This window comes from Daphnia pulex, chromosome 1 (assembly GCF_021134715.1).
Source record: "Daphnia pulex isolate KAP4 chromosome 1, ASM2113471v1".
Lineage (NCBI taxonomy): Eukaryota > Metazoa > Arthropoda > Branchiopoda > Diplostraca > Daphniidae > Daphnia > Daphnia pulex.
In genome coordinates, this window is record NC_060017.1 from 6,586,182 (window position 1) to 6,603,153 (window position 16,972).

The 16,972-nt window shown below is 44.0% G+C and overlaps 1 protein-coding gene and 1 long non-coding RNA gene across 2 annotated transcripts; one reads left to right on the forward strand and one right to left on the reverse strand.

Annotated features, from left to right (window-relative positions):
* Nucleotides 1-1,144: 1,144 nt before the first annotated feature.
* On the reverse strand, nucleotides 1,145-16,142 carry LOC124200261. The gene is made up of 3 exons (XR_006877218.1): nucleotides 15,775-16,142; nucleotides 15,112-15,302; nucleotides 1,145-1,528 (listed from the first exon to the last, which is right to left on the reverse strand). It is a non-coding gene; the product is annotated as an uncharacterized LOC124200261 (long non-coding RNA).
* LOC124200085 (forkhead box protein F1-A-like) lies at nucleotides 5,862-10,164 on the forward strand. Its single transcript, XM_046596189.1, has 4 exons — nucleotides 5,862-6,099; nucleotides 6,217-7,823; nucleotides 7,885-8,117; nucleotides 9,458-10,164. Exons 2-3 carry the CDS (start codon nucleotides 6,242-6,244, stop codon nucleotides 7,959-7,961), a joined length of 1,659 nt encoding a protein of 552 aa, XP_046452145.1. The 5' UTR covers nucleotides 5,862-6,099; nucleotides 6,217-6,241; the 3' UTR covers nucleotides 7,962-8,117; nucleotides 9,458-10,164.
* Nucleotides 16,143-16,972: the final 830 nt, after the last annotated feature.

Sequence of the window (16,972 nt, forward strand, 5' to 3'; positions counted from 1 at the left end):
GCCGTGTTCAATGTTCACGGTCTCGTATGGAAAGAAGTAAAGGTTAGGAATAACAAACACGATGAAAAGATTTCGAAACTACGAGATTTAATTATTATCTCCAGATGTGCCGTGTTATTTTGAAGGTTTGAACAGGCAGCGGTTCGATGTCGGTGAATATTCGTCATTGCGGTCTTTCAAAGACCCATAAACCCCAGTGTTCAAACTTGGTCAACACAGTTGTTTTAGCCTCAGCCCTGTGACCTATAAACTTGAGCAGGAGACCATTTTTCCAAAGGGATTGTCGGTCACGTCGGCGTCGTCCCTTATTGAACTACTACTACATGGTCATATAATAAGTACAACAACAGCACAGGGGAGAGTTTAGAGAGGATGTCGCCAATCGTCTGTATAATACGGGTGGTCTTCTTTCTTGTTGGGGACCTACGAGTTCACCGCAACTCGATATGGTTTTTTCCATATTTCCCCCCATAATGTTATTCTATTTAGATTGTTTTTATTTCAAATAACAAGACCACCACTGCCCCCCTCCCAGTGGCCGCCGTGTCTGATGCCGTGTGTGCGGTACGAGGTCTTAAATGGCGACCACACTTGGTACAGTGGTGTATACACCTTTTGAAATGAAAATATAAGAACCCAAAAGCTTGTATGGCCGTCGCTAGAGAAGCTACGCGGGGTGTCGAATTCTTATCACAATACCCAAAGGTCGCCGTAGTTACCGTGTGTACCAGAGAGAGAGAGAGAAAAAAGGCCCAAAAGGTCTCCGATGACTGCAGGCGTTGGAGAGAAACGGATGGCCCATCCCAGCAACGTCTGCCATTACAAGATAAATAAATCCGTTAGGCACCGTGTTCTGTTCTTTTAAAAAAGACGCGAGCTGCTGCTGGTTCCGAGAGAGACCCACATCGGCGATGTCGCACATGGATTCCTCCTCCTTCCCCAGCGCCTTTTTGTCAATGTTTTCTCTGTCAGCACAGTGACAGTCCAGCTATACTGCACGACGTTAAGCAGCGAAAGAATTTCATGTTATCTCAACTGAAGCTTTATTACCTCAAGTTAAATTGTATCAACAAAAATGTGGGATACCTTTTTGGGGATTTTTATTGATTCACTGGGCGTCATATACGGACATGAACTAAATTGAAATTAAAACAATTACATAGATATGGCAATTAAAAACAGTATTTTCAAATCATTCTGTGGTATGCTATATAAGATGAATAAGCGCAACTAATCTTTTATACCGGAAACGTAATACACGCGGGGTAGTTAAAAATAGTTGAATTGGTCGCGATGTAAAAGTCACAGTAGTTTCTCCTTCCTGTGTTCCTTATTTTTCTGTTTCACAGGCGAGCAGAGCATTTGATTATTGATCTAAGAGTGGCAGCAACGTCCAGGACCAGCCGTTTCATCTGCGTCCGCCAGAAGAGAGAATCCAGCGGCAGAAGCAGCAGAGGGGCTCCCCAGTCAAAATTCTTCGCTCTGTGTAACATTTTCCGCATTTTCTGGTTGCATAAATGGGGAGGACCTAATAGCGTCATAAAAGTTAGACTTCGTCTTTTAGAACACCACCAAGAAATCTATTGGATTTATTTGTTTACACATACGAAGCGTACATTCCAGATGAGCTGGTCAGTAACAGTATATAGACTTAAGAAAATCTTGTAAGTAAAAAATTGAAACCCGAGTTGGAAACAATTTTTCTTTTATTTCTCCTTCATTTGCAAAAAGAAATTTAGTAGCGCTGATCGAATGTGTTTCTAGATGACCTTTAAACTTTGATTCGTCTTCGAACGTTTAGAAAACAAAAATAAATTCACGAGGAATTGCTGAACTTGGAAAGATTATCATTAAGTCACCAACAACAACGAATGATGCAATCGAATTCAAACCTCCCAGTATTATATAGAGCGGATATCATGTGTGGTCTTTTCGTTTGGATTAAATTCGATTAAACTGTTAAGTTATAAAATTCACGGCCAAAATAGCATGGGGAGCATGTCACAGCTGACTGATCGAGTCGAGAAAAAAATATTACAGATGCAAATCGAACGTGGGACAGACAGGTTACAAGACACTTGGCTGTGTCGCCCTATTATTATGTATGCTCTGTTGTTTTGATGTTTTCAGTCTCTGCTACTGCATCTATACGTGCTAATGGAGGGGGGCGGAAGCCCAATTTCCTTTTGGCTCGAGACCCATTAGGTTTAACTTTGTCGCCTGTCTTTCTGTCTGTACAAGTTGTTTCAACAGGCTTATGATGAGTCCCCCCCCCCTTTTTTAGCTTACACAAATTGATGTGTTTTCTCTTCGGCTTCTGTGCTTGGATAACTAATGATCCAGCAGTCGCAGAAAACTATAGCCACCAGCTATAGACATGGCTGGATAGGAGATGTATAAGAGTGTCTTTATGGTCTGTGTGATTTCAGCCAGCCAGCCAGTAACCATGACTCCACCTCCGCTTTTCCGGTCGTTTTCCAGCAACCAGATTCATGTCGACACATCATTGCGTTATGTTCTTGCACACACATACCACCACTCTTATTTTGTTTTGTTTTGATTCTCACCGCCTACCAGAAGGCAGCAGCAGCAGCAGCGTGAAGCTTCTTTCAGTCGACTGCATGGCACTGGTCACTCGCAATTGCGTTTCGTCTTTCTCTCTCTCTCTCCATCTCTCCATCTCTCCAACAACGCTCTCTGCTTCTTCCCGTTTTGTGTAAACAACATGGCCGGGAAACATGGTGTTCACCACTGGCTAGCGGGGCCGGCCTTCAAGATCCCGTGTGATGGGTCAACAAACAACCCCTAAACTCTCTCTATAAATAGGAGAGTTACCGAACAACAAAATGAAATGGAACACAAGAAAAAAGAATCTCGTCCTCCGAGAACTCTAAGTCCCATTCCTTTCAACCGTTCAATTAAAGTTGATTTTCCTATTACACCGTATCTGAAATTAATGCAACGTTACCCTGAATTCTCGTCAAATTTTTTGATTAAGGAATTATTCCGTCGTCCGCCGAGCCAATAAAAATCGGCCCGCCGCGAAGCGCGAAATGGAAGCGGTCCAGCGCACGTCAAAGAGTTGAAGGAACATCTTGTTTTGTTATTTCTTTCCTGTTTCCTTCAAAAATCCTGCAATACTGCGCACAATTCTCTGCCGACGATCGAAGCCGTTTGAGTCATACAAACACGCACAAGTGCGCACTGGATGAGTAAAAAACCCGCTCGTGACTATATAAGGTGCTGGCGTCCACTAATTCCGTACATCGAACTGTGTACAAATTGATTAAAAAACAAATGACTTCCAATGATCGTTAAATTAAAACAAATTGAAATTACCTGAATCGACTATTTCTACATTTGATGAATGAATCCGCGTTTCAGTTTTCCGATTTGAATTTGCGCCCCACCCTGTTCCTTCTGTGTGCCATGTCAATTTTTTGAACTGAAAATGTTCACTGTCGACTCGACCGGAGCGAGTTCAAGACTTCAAGTGCCGTGGAAATTGCAGATGAGCATCTAGAAGTTGATGCGCGCACGAGCGCTACACACACACACACAGCACATCATATAGAGCCGAGGCCGTCATTAGCCTATCTATCACCCGGCACCAGCACCCACTAACCATCAAGTGGTTTAGAATTCAAGTGCCAGTTTCCCGGCTCACGAACTCGGTTGCCTTTTCATTTAAATCTATTCCGGACGAAAAAAAAAATTATCTTTCAATATTTTGTCCTGATCAAATGAATGGCGGTATTATATTATTAGGTTTTTTAAGGTGCCTATAGGTTGAACTTATATACAACAACATATGACACAACAAGGGCAAACAGCCGAAAACGTCCTTGATCAATTCCTAATTATAACTCTCTAAAGCTACGTATACACTGTACAATTGATGAAATTGTTCAGAGTTAAAAAATTCCGTGATGTTGAATGGATGTGTTTGAAAGGGGCCGACCAATAGCAGGACGTCGCTTCTGCTGCTGCTGATACATAACGAACTGAACGATGGAAAGAGTCCAGATTGCACGCGCGGACAGCAAGCAGAGGCGGCCGTGAAGAGGGTGGGTTATAAGAGGAAAAGAGATATCTATCTGTGTGCCCAGCAGCACTGCTGCTGCTGGTCTCTCCCTATATAGCTATGCCCATGTGCCCAGGCTACTACCCTGACGATTGGCTGGGTTCCTATATGACTGCTCCACATGATGATGACGCTCCTGGATATCTGCTAGACACCATCAGGTGATGAAGCTATACGGCCGACCGACCCACAGCACATGGCCGTCCTCCGTTTTTCTTTTTCTTTAAGCTCCTGTTGGGAAAAAAAAAGAGTCTGATGGAACAGTAAAAGAACCATTATATAGCCCCACTCTCTCTCCGGCTCCTGTCTGTGCTGTTTCGTCTCTTTCTTTTCTCGCTGTCGTTTTTCGGACGGACGCAACAGCTCGGTCGAGTCGTCGTGTAAACACGACGGACCAGCATGCGGAGAACCGATGTGTGAGCGCTGGAAACAGCACAGAGAGAGAGAGAGAGATGCTCTATACTCTCTGCGCGTCCGTTTTGCCGACAGACGAGCCGGACTGCTGGAAAAGTGTGCGCCTCGAGAGAAAAATCTTGGCCTCCCTTAAAAACCAGAAGAGGAAAAACCTTGGCGGACAAAAGAGACTTCACTGATGATGGCCGAATGAAAGAGAAGACTAAGAGTTTTGTATAAGAAACAGATAGGAATATGCCAGCAGCAGCCAGCAGCAGCAGTGGAGGGTGCTGCCAGCAAGGACTCGAGAATTTTTCAAAAAAAGATGCCACTGTCCAATGTCCTGTCATCACTCTTGTAGTCCTCCATGCGCCGCCAGGACCCCGCGCCGCTTGAGCGTTTCGTTTCTCAGCATCATATCTGTAATAGCCTGGGTTTCCTTTTTTCCTAAGATCCTATTATTACTACTACCCCGTGCTTGATATGGGCCACTCCTTTTCAAGTCCATCAATTGCGTGATTGCCCGATATTGGGCCTGAATGGATTCCTCTCAGTCTAAGAGAAAAATGTCGACTTGTCGAATCAAGACAAAACTGCCGACGAGAGATGGAGAGATAAGGAGCCCAGATATGTACGCTGTGGATTCCATCGAAAAACGAGAGAGAAAAGTGAGATGCTGCTGATGGGGTGTGCGCTGGAGTACAGAAACACAAAAAAATAGGGGCGATAAAGAGCGACGGAACGTAATACCGCAGCAGCGGTTATCAGTTGCTTCTCTGATCCTGCTGCCATCGCACAGGGACGAGAAAGGAGAGACATGGAGAGATCAGACGCACATCAACCAGACCAGCACACACAAGAAGAAAAAAGAGATTATTATTATGCGCATGCCTCTCTCATTGATAAAGAAGAAGAAAAAAAGGCCAATGTCGATGACGACATTTCGGCTGCATGTGGCCATCGGATTTGATTGCGGGACTTTTCCAATCTTTTTTGAAAAAATTTTACTGCGATCGGTGCGTGTGTCCGCTGCTCAAGGATTCGCTGTGCGTGAAAAAATGTTAAAAAGAAGAAGAAATCACTTGGTATTAGCCAACCGATGCTGCATGATGGGCCCGGGTTGGGCCGCCTCCCGCCGGGCGACTCCTTGCGCTGCTGCACAAGGAGAAAAAGAGACGTGAGACGCGGACGGGGTCATCTCTTCAAGTCTTGACCCCGCCCCCTTTTCTCCGAAAAAGATCTCTAGTTCGTTCGTCGCTTTTTGGCTGGATCCTTTCAGGCAGCGCTTGGCCGGAGCCGGCCGGAGCCGGCCAACATCACAAGAGAGGACATGAAAAAAAGAAGGAGGAGGAGGAGGGATAAGAAGGAGGGTGGATGCTGGCTGATGGCGCCTCGCCAGTGTCAGATCCACTGTATAGGAGCAGCCCTATACATACTCACTCGCTTTTCATTTTGACTTTAGAGAAGCCCTTGCCTTGTCCCTTTTTCTCCTATCGGTCCGCGCGCGTTTTTCTGCTCTTTAAAACTTTTTCTTTTTTAACACACACATATATCGAGAGGGCACTCTCCAGTTTGTGCTGCTGTACATCGTCACGCTCCGGGAGTAGCGGACACACATTTCAGTGAGTCTCCACATCTTGGACATTTTTCCGTTTCGCCAGTCCCCCCATTTTTTGGCAATTTCTTTCTCTCTGCACATTATTGGACTGAACAAATTGATCCTGTTGTGATTCGATTAGATCTCATCCGCGTGTGCGCGTAATTATGAAGTTGGAACACGTCGAAGCTTCGTCTTCTGCCGGTTGTCTGCCACCGCATCACCATCACCATCCGCTGATGATTATGGATCACCTGAGTCCCGCTTCCGCTTCGTCCACGGCAGCCCTGCAGGATCTGATGCAGCAGCATCATTCCAGCATGATGGGCGGACACCATCACCATCACCTGCATCACCAGCAACAACTGCACCAGCAGCAACAAGCGGCCGTCGAAAGTTCGTTAGCCGACAGCACCGAAGACAAAATCACGGCGGCCGCTACGGCCCCGACGTCAGCCTCGAGCGGCACCACTTCATCCGGTAGTAGCGCCAACAACAACAGCAGCAGTGGCAGTAAAAAATCCTCATCCGCCAATAATTCTTCCGGATCCAGTAGCGCTACTGGCGGATCGGCTTCCTCGTCATCGGCGACGGCGGCCTCGGGAGTCAGGCGACAGGAGAAACCGCCGTATTCCTACATCGCCTTGATCGTCATGGCCATCCAGAGCTCGGCCAGCAAGCGGCTGACGTTGAGCGAAATCTACCAGTTCCTCCAGCAGCGCTTCCCATTCTTCCGGGGATCCTATCAGGGCTGGAAGAACTCGGTGCGTCACAATCTCTCACTCAACGAGTGTTTCATCAAACTGCCAAAAGGCCTGGGGCGGCCGGGCAAAGGTCACTACTGGACCATCGATCCGGCCTCCGAGTTCATGTTTGAAGAGGGCAGTTTCAGGCGCAGGCCGAGAGGCTTCCGGCGCAAATGCCAAGCCCTCAAACCGTATCACAGTTTCTTCCAGAACGGAATCAATCCGGCGTCGGTGACGGCGGCGGCCGCAGCTTCCGCCGCCCATTTGGCGCTGGCCAATTCCGGTGCCCCGACCTACGATCTTCAACAACAGCAGCAGTCCCTCCTTTCGCAGCAACAACAATCTCAACAACAACAACAACAGCAACAACAACATCAGCAATCGAATAATTGTTCGTCGGGATTGAGTCAGTTGGCCAGTCAACACCAACCCGATTACAGCAGTTTGCATCCGAGTTGTTCGTACAACGGGTCGTCGTCGGTTGTCCAACAACACTACAACAACGCCTACAGCAGTTCCGGCGGTTACCTGTCGGCCTGCGGCAACGGCGCCGATTATTACACCAACGGTGGCGGAGGAGTGGTGGTCACGTCGACGTCGTCCGTTATTGGTCAGAGCAATCTCAGTCCGACCACTTCATCGCCGGCCTGCGATTGGACGACCAACGCGGCGGCAGCAGCGGCCGCTGCAGCCGCTGCTGCTGCGGCGGCGGCTGCGGCTGCCGTGGCCACATCGTCCAACAGCTCGACCATGCACTACCATCATCACGGGATGACCAGTTTGTCGTCCAATTGCAGTTCGGGAGGTCTGGGGCTTCAGCAAAGCTACACGACGTCCAAGACACCGCAGAATATGAGTCCGGCCTCGTCGGCCTCGTCCATCCACCTCCATCACCATCACCAACAACATCACCAGGACAGCGGATTGGCAGGTACCGACGGAGGTTACACCACGGCCAATTTACAAGCCATGGAAGCCGTCGTCGACATCCCCCTCTCATCAGGTATAATTTACACGAATCAATTAATGAATAAAATTTTTAAAAATTGGATGTTATGTAATAGATCCGTGGACGGTGAGCTACAACGCCTATTACCGAGGCAGAGAAACGGGCGGGGCGACTAGCAACTACGTCCTGTAACCTCTTACATACAAGACGAAAGTTGTCTTGTTCGCAACGATTCTACTCAACTCTTTGTACATAAATTAATTCATCAAAGTCATCTCTACTCGTCACAATTCTTCGTACAATGCAATAAGCGCAAACGTTCTTTTCAAGCATCCTCAGCATAAACAGGTAAAATGAGCTTCAAATTTTTCATTAATAAGAATTAAGTAGAACGTTTGGTTAAGTTTGTAAAGCCTCTGCGACAATTAAGTTGGATGTGACGGCGGAGAGCGGAAGAGATTGCGATTGTAAACTAAAGTTTCACTCAACTTCCTGTCGGCTTTTCCTTTTACGAACATTTTTATTAGAAAGACCTCCGTTAGAGTGTCACCCTATATTCATTGGAGTGAACACAAGGGCGGCAGACGAGCAAAGGAAAACCATTTTTATCTTTAAATTTGGACTAATTACTAGCCAGTTTAACAAAGTGTGAAACTCAATTGGTTTAATCATTCAAAAATGGTAGAAAACAAATGGCTGTCGTTGTTTTCCCAGTGAGCGGGGATGAACCGACGATGACGGACTGGGATAAGCTGTTGCTTACGTCGTGCACATTTAGACCAATAATAATATGCGCATGTAACATTGCGTGGGAACTTGCATGTTGGCCAATACGCGTAAGCTGGGGCGAGATATATAGGCCTATATACATGACAACTGCTAAAGAGATGGAAATGTTACACAGGGTGGTGACTATACACATCTCTAGAGAGCATAAGCCATTATACTATATGGTAAACGCGGTTTCAGTTACAGTGCTGTGGAGGCTATGCGTGTTGATGGGCTTTCAGTCTGCTCTGCGACTATAATATATAGGCCAATAGCTATAAGCTATCTGTTATATCCTTGCGACCCCGTGGCGACCTAGACGACCCGTTCCGTTCAACGGCAAGTGGAGCAAGTGACGTGAGAATAGGTCAGCCAACGTGCAATACTCGGGTGATGACTGGCATATTTTTCCAGCTCCTTTACTTATTATTATTTTTCTTTCTTCTCCATTTTCGCTCTGTTTTCCTTGCCTCGCCACGTACATGTGTGACGTCGTCGTCCCAGTTGCTACTGTGTGTGAGCCTTGGCGAGAGTTGCGGTTCAGGTTGACAAGAGCAGTGCTCGTGACCCTGTCGACCGCAAATGTTTCAACACGTCGTCGTCTCTTACAGCATTATCCCCTCGTCGTCCCCTGCCATTAAAAGTGCTGATACCAGTGTAGACGGGGGCCCCTGTACCGTCTCCTCTCTGCAACTGCAGCCGCACTTGACCCCAACGGCCTCCGCGAGGCCCACCATTCCCATATTCCCTGCCACCGATACACTGATGTGATGCCCCTATACGATGACGTGGGTGGGGAGGGATATCAATACCACAGAGCTCTAGTTTCCCTTAAGCAATTGTCACATTTCTAACGATCTATTCAAATGTATGCTAGAAAATTGATTTCATTTTCTCCCGTTTTTGTTTTGCATTTTCAGGTGCAGATCCGACAACGACAATTCATCTTTGAAGGCCTTTGGTTCGCAACCGCTTCTATTGTAACCAACCTCCGTGTGTAAAAACAAACAATAACGAAAAAAGAACTCTCTACCAGTAAATCTACTTAATTATTAGGGTCCCTTCCGTGCATGTCGACATGAAAATTGTTTTTAAAATTTATGCTGCTGCTGCTCTGCGACGAGTGCGTGTCTGACGTTGTTTCCCGAACGACAATCACGTATAATAGGCCTTCTGATGAAAAACGATGGGTATGGCGCTAGTCCGTATATATTTCAGATGACTCAACCAGTAATCATTTGCCGTTTGAATGAGTATACCTAATTATTGTATATTCATGTTGTAACAAAATATATAACTCGATTTGTCCAAGATAAAAATTATGGAAACTCTTGATTTGTGTGTAATAATAATCAAATGCAATAACAAAATGAGGAGAGTCTCAATCCGTACACTGTTGCCCCTCCCCCCGTCTCGGAAATCTTATCTTTGATATATAGACCTGTACATATATCTCTCTACACACGCCTTGATATTCATTTCCTTTTTTCCCTGATGTAGTACTTCCTCTTCTTCTTCCTCGACACTTGAACACTTCTGATATAGTCCGCCATCACATATAGTCGATATGGTCTCTGCTCTTCTTCGTAATAAATCATGTTGCTGTAAAATACAACAGTCAAAAGCCTTTTTTCTTTCAAGCCGCTTCTATTCCACCGAAAAATACAAACGAGTCATATATGGCTACCGATTCGTGCATCGCTGTTCGTGTTACATCACACGAGGGGTATCTCGACTATCGACTGTTTAGGATCATCTCGTACCGCACCTCTTGTCTTATGATTTAGTGTCGTTCAATTTTTTAACGAAAGTATCGAAAATTCATTTAATTCCTTGGTTTAATTATTACGTATAATATTCACTTTCTACCAAGTGCCAAATAAATGCAAATTCAGATTGAACTTAGCGAAGCCTAAAACTGTATTGAATGCATTTTATGTGGCATATGGTTCTGAAAGGCGTAAAAAAAAAAAGAAGATGAGAGTTCAAACATTTTCCGTTTCTGCCTGCCACAAGTATAATAGTCCTGTGTGTAGTGTAGGCTTCCCTGGAAGTCTTGACACTGTCCAGGCCATCCTTGTCTTCCTCAACGCTCGACGCTCTCGACGGGAATTCACCCGTTTTGACGACTTTTCTATAGCAGCCAGAAATTTCATTTGAGAGGGAAATACGGATAGAACATGTGGCAGCATCACGAAAGAAAGTCATAACCATTTTTCCTTTTCTTTTTTAAAAGAATTCAAACGAACAAAAAAAGAATTTTCATTCAAAAATCGACCTTGGTAAGAACAGCCTTCAAATGACAAAATACGACCAATTTACCAACGACAAAATTTTCGTTATTTGATTATTTGATTGGCGGGTTTAACGGAAAAAAAAAACAAGTGGATAAAAAATATTATTTGTCGCCCCCCGTTAATAGCCGTAATAAGTTTTAACTATGGTGGGGAGTGTCTTGTGAAAATCGAGCACCATGAATAAGTACAGACGATGATGAGCGGCTGCACAGCGCAAGTAATAGTAGTAGCCTAGCACGTCAATGTCAAATGGGCGCGACTTGGAGTCGACGGCGGCTGCGGCCGGCTATTATTATACTGCCCAGCAGTGCGCAGCAGCATCCAATCCATTCAGAGCCAACAATGTAACAGCAACATGCAGAAAAAAAGGGGCGAGATTTTTTAAGTGCCAAATGGTCATAAACGATCGGCATTCTAATAAAGAATTCGCTCAACTTTGTGGCCGCTTACCACCGATCATCTGAAACGATCGGAATTGTACAAAAATAATTTGGGTCGGTTGAATTGCGGCGCCAGTTAAATTCGTTTACATTGGCGATAATTGATACGATGAATCAGATTCCCTACACATAACAATCAACTTTAAATTTTTGGATGGATTGTATAAACAGGAGACGGGCGGCCTAATAGCGTTGTTGATATCTACATCTTTATCCAGGAGCCCTATTTATGAAAGCCAATGATGAAAGATGGTGGTGGTGGGTACAATGTGTGGGCCACCACCCATCAAGAACTCTATATACTAGTTGCCCATCATCGGCAGCCTCAGCAGATGGACACCGCATGGTCCTGGATGGATGGGGATTCTGAGCTTTCGCCTCAGCATCTCCGCCTTGCCGCCGCCCAGTCGTAATTGTGGATATCCTGATGCGCCCATCCCTTCTTCTTCTCACTTTTGTGCCTTTCTGAACTTCAACTGGTTCGCATGCTGCTGTTTTTAGAGCCCCTCAATATAATTATGACAACCATCGTCGCCCTCCTTCCCCCCCTTCTGTAAAGAAAAACCCTCCTCTAGCGCATTTCCCATCCGACGTCCTAATATAATAGGCTGACTCCATTCTGCTGCTGCACAATTTTCCTTATAGTTTTTTATTTCTTTTTTTTTCCCTTCTCCTGTTTTGTTTTTCTTACGAAAAACGAAACGGGCGCCGCGAATGAGCAACGTGTCTTCTAATATAGACTGGCTGGTTTGGCCAGGGATGGATGGATGGATGGGGTTCAAATTTGTCTTCTTCCGCGAGGAGCAGAAAGGAAAACACGGCCATTTGGGATGATTTGAAGCCACGACGGTTGAAGAATATTGTAAGACCAACATAGAGAGAGAGCCCAGCAAACAAGTGAAACTGCCGGAATGGAACAAGGGATCTATACAACGACCGGCCCTGAGAAACTCCCGACATATGCGGTATGGCAAAAGCAATAAGCATATAAACAATCGTCATAAAAAGCTTGGCGAGATGCAAACACAAGAGAGAGAAAGATATAGATAGAAGCTTTTAGGGTTGCGGCAGTTCTATTGAAACAGAAAACGGAGCCATTCACATACTATGTTATGGATGCCATTGCGGATGGGCTATAAAAATGGTACAGATGATGGCGCATTGCAAAAACACGGGGGGAGAATGCTGTTTGGTACCCTGATTATTTATTGGGAAAATAATGAGAATTATTGAAGGATTTAGCCAGGGATCAACGGGTCGGATGTTGCCGGCTGGGGCATGTAAGGAATACATTTCAACTGGTACAAAATGTCTAAAAAGTACTGATCGGATAGAGACTATCGAGTTATTTACATTGATATTTGATTCATGAGACGAGTGGAATTTATTGGCTGGTATGCTCGTCCGTTTTAATGAACGATCCCGCACGACGACCCAAGCCATAGTATACATAGCTTATACAACTTAGGCTACCGTATGTAAACAAGGCAGCCAAGGGATAGTAAACACGTAGTAAACATGAAGCCCATCAGACACGCGAGAAATGGCCCAGGCACGCGCGTGTCCATCATTGTTTTAGTCGTCATTATGTCATCGTTGTCATCCATTACGCTCCTTTTCGTCCTAAATAATCGTGTCATGTCAGCAAGTGAAATAAAATCATTTTTTGACGTTACAATTTCAATTCTTGGCCGATTCCGCTCAGGAGAAAAAACGAAATGTATAAGGAAAACTAAAATGATTTTAATTTTGTTGTGATTTTCTTCTGATAAAAATCGGGACACACGATAGCAATATCAAAAATCTATTTGAACATTGGAGACTGGATTATTATATCTGTAGTGCGCGAGTGCAAAGTTTAAGAATGTAGGTTTTACGAATTGCTGATGTCATATGCCGAATTTGAACTGTGCGGCTAACAGAATTCTCCACTGCTTTTAGTCTACGGAGCTCTCTAGCGGCCAAGGGATCTACTTCTATAAGGAAGAAAATTAAAAGCGGTTCACTGAGCGAAAGAAATGACCGAAAGGAACGCAAATTCTTTCACTTTTTTGGCTGTACAAATTTCTTTCAATTCCGATAGAATTTTATTTGACAGCTAAAAAGATGAAGGTGAAAATGAATCAGGATTTGGGTAAAAAATAAGGCTATAATTTGAGCGTGAATCCTGCGGGATTAAAATAATCCTCACAAAAAGAGAACAGTGTACCATTACTAGATGGCAGCACGGCAGCTTCCGTTCGTGAAATTGCCGTGAAAAATCATATTAAAGAAATGATTTAGTGAAACTTAAAATTAGAACAATGTACGAAATGATTCCAACTCCCGGATAACGAAAAACTGGCAGTGATTGTTTTTCCATGCCTTGCGAAAACGCCTTCATAAAACTTACAGTTTTACAAGTATTTTCCAGTTTGTTTGTTTTTCAAACAAAAAAAGTGCCTAAAGACCCTCTTCAAAATATGGTCCCTCTTTGAAAAATGTCTGTTTACGTAAGTGTATTCGGTCTGTATAGGCCGTGCAGTTAAAAAATATTATGAAACGAGACAAAATATCCATTTCAGTCCTTCCAAAACGACTCGTCTATTTCCTCTTGTTTGTACACATAAAGTGTATAATAGATCGAGTCCCATTTTAGAATGAAACGAAAATTTACACTCGTAATCACCTAATAGATCCAGTAACCTTTTTAAAAAAACAATCTAATTTGACCTGTGTCAGTTTTAAATGCTGGACCTCCAAGCAGCCCCCCAAAAAAGAAAAGGGCTAGAAAGACGAATAGGATCTCGCCAAAGAGATAAATGAGCTGCAAAATCATTTGTAAATGATGCGTGCGCTCCTGTCAAGACGTGGAGGAATTTCCGGTTGGTCCTCCACCCTACACAAAATCTTGTATATAGGCCTATATAGACTCATCATGCAGGAGCAGATAGAGAGAGGAGTAAGTCATCGAGGGTCGCCCACACGGCGAGGGAGAGAGAAAAAGTGAGAAATGGAGACGAGTTGAAGAAGAGACGAGGAGGCCATCAAAGAGACGAGGGAGGACAAAAGTTGACGAGTGTCGTCGCGAGAGGTGCCACGGAAGCGCAAACGCCCAGTCTTTTCCCCCCAACTTTTTTCTATCTGCTTGTGTATGTGTGTGAAAGAGTATAAGAAGGTTTCCTAGTACACTCTACGTGTGTGCTGTTTGTACTTGGAAATGGCAGAGTAATCCGACACCACCCACGGCAGAAGGAGACGGACCCACACGTATACGCCGAACGGGCGTTCGCCTCCTACCGGCGCTACATATTTCCCCGTCACTCTCGAACGACGACACCTTCTTTTCCATTTCATCTTGCAGCTTCTTTTTCATTGACAGGGCATCCCGCGAGTGGCTTATTATAGTTCATTCATGTTTCTTCTTAAAATACAAATTCTATTACACGGCGCATCCGTTTCGACCTGGATGTTGATGACTGTTTTGGCCCCCAGACGTTTCCAATATTACGCAATTTATAGACCAGGAGGTGCCTGTGCGACGGCAGGTCCCTCTTGGTCATACAAAATTTAAAGTTAAAATGATTGTCTACCCACAGACAAAAAGTTATGAGGAACAAACTTGAGCTTGATCTACAGCTAGACAAATGAGATATTTATCTAATTTTCAATTTCACACTTCTTTCATCCATTGGTTGAATGGAATGAATAACCCTTACTGAGTAAACAAAAATGGCAAGAGAAAACAGAATCAGTCAACGGAATAGTGAAACAATCGTACTCCGTACTCGACTGTCACGATTCATAATCAACGCCCCAAATAGTCCAAAAGGAAGTCGGAGATAAATTGTGTCCTACCTTTAAGCCTGGGAGATACGGCCAGGCATCCAATCACAACGGACAACTGCTCCATCACCAGAATAGTTGAATCCAGGCGTGAAAGGAAAAAGGGTGTCCTCGTGAATACACCCACACACACATGGGCGTACACGAGGACAGAGGGATTTAAAGAAAGGGGAACTTCTCCAATTTAACTGGATGCTGTTTATCTAAATAAAAAATAAAAAATTGATTACGAAAAAATTTTACAGAAACAACAAAAAAAGTTGAAAATGTGACAGTGAGTAAACTCTCATTGTTATTAAAAAGGAGAAGGTTTCCACCTAATGGCATTCATGCAAGTCAGCAATCATTAACTATCTAGAAGTTTGCAGGAATAAAAGTAACACAAATCATTATATCTTAGCGATGATACTGAGATTGTAGGTGGTGACAGGCCAATAAAGCAAAACTGTCCAGCACAATCAAAACTTGCAAAACATGTTGTTACAATGGCTGGCTCAGCTCAAATCTGCAAAAAGGTTACAGTGCAAACCAACTGACATGCATCGACAGGGGCTTCTTACATGATAACTGCTAGTCAGTCCTGAACTAACATTTCACAAAGATGAAATTGGACAGCTTTTACTCTTCCATTTAAGCTCCTGTAATAATTCCATTTGTATTCTTAGTTTTATTTACTGGCCAAACAGCATGAAGTTGAGAGCATGGAGACTTGAAGAGCCCCGACACCGAGAATTCACACGAGGCACAATCGAGTTCACACCGAGACAACCGTGAAAGAGTTCACACGACGACCACATTTTTGTAATTCATTTGCTGCCCTATTTTTCGTGCAGCCACGTGTACGTTTCCCAAAGTGATCGTTTGTGTTCTTTATTGGAATCTTGCACTTCGTTTCGAAACTTGAAAATCAATAAAGCAGACGACACTTTTCTTCTATTGTTAGCCAAAATAAATCGATTACGCAGTTACGCTAGATGTTTGTGCAAGTGCAACACTAGATATCTCGACAATCGGCATCCTCAACTGACAATTAAGAACTAAGTCAACTAACCTACTTTCCTTATCGAGTTATCGCCAACGCCAACATTGAAATCTGTAAAGTCAGACGCCAACACGCCATCATTTGTTATTTACCTGACAAAAAGGCGGGAAAGAAATAGATTTAAATAATTAGGGTTGGACTTAAAAGAAAAATGAACCACAAAATTTTTTTTGGAAAACCAACAGATGATGAAAAATAGGAATTACGAAATCTGAGGAGGAGAGGAAACGTCTCAAGTTAGAATTTTAGAAAGAGGGGGTTGCTCCATTTTTTTTTTTCCTAGTCATTTATAGTCTGTTGTAATGGCATCCCTGTCCAGATAAGACATTTATCCCCGTCTTGTAGGTTACGAAACCAAAATCAAATAAATTAAATTCCCGAATCAATATCGATAAATCAGTCGGGAAAATAATCAACATTTTCCAAATCTTTTGGCCATATAAATGGTGCGATGCATCGACAACTGGCGGAAACTCGTCCGTTAACTTTGTGAAAGTAAAAATGGGTCACTTCTCGCTTCTCGGCAATTTTGATCCATGTAGGATGCGTGCTGATTTTGCCAAGTTTGTCGATTATGTTCCGATGACCGACCCGAGAATTGTTTGCCTATACTGTAGAAGTTATAGGAAAACCATTGAACAACTCAGCCAATAGCTTTGGCATGTCGCGAATTTCTTTGAAAAGCGAAGAACCACTTTTCGATCTGATTCCTCCGATGTTTCTTGTTTCCCCACATCAATATTTCTCTTATTATGAAACATTTACGAGAAAAATAAAAGTTACGCAATGAAACTGCCAATCTTGTTTTTTTCTTTTTTTTTTGGTTCCTTC

Bases quoted from the DNA above. Each gene is read 5' to 3' on its own strand.
- LOC124200085 (XM_046596189.1), top strand. From the start codon at position 6,242: ATGAAGTTGGAACACGTCGAAGCTTCGTCTTCTGCCGGTTGTCTGCCA. The intron at 7,824-7,884 runs GTATAATTTACA...GTTATGTAATAG, and splicing joins CGACATCCCCCTCTCATCAG to ATCCGTGGACGGTGAGCTAC.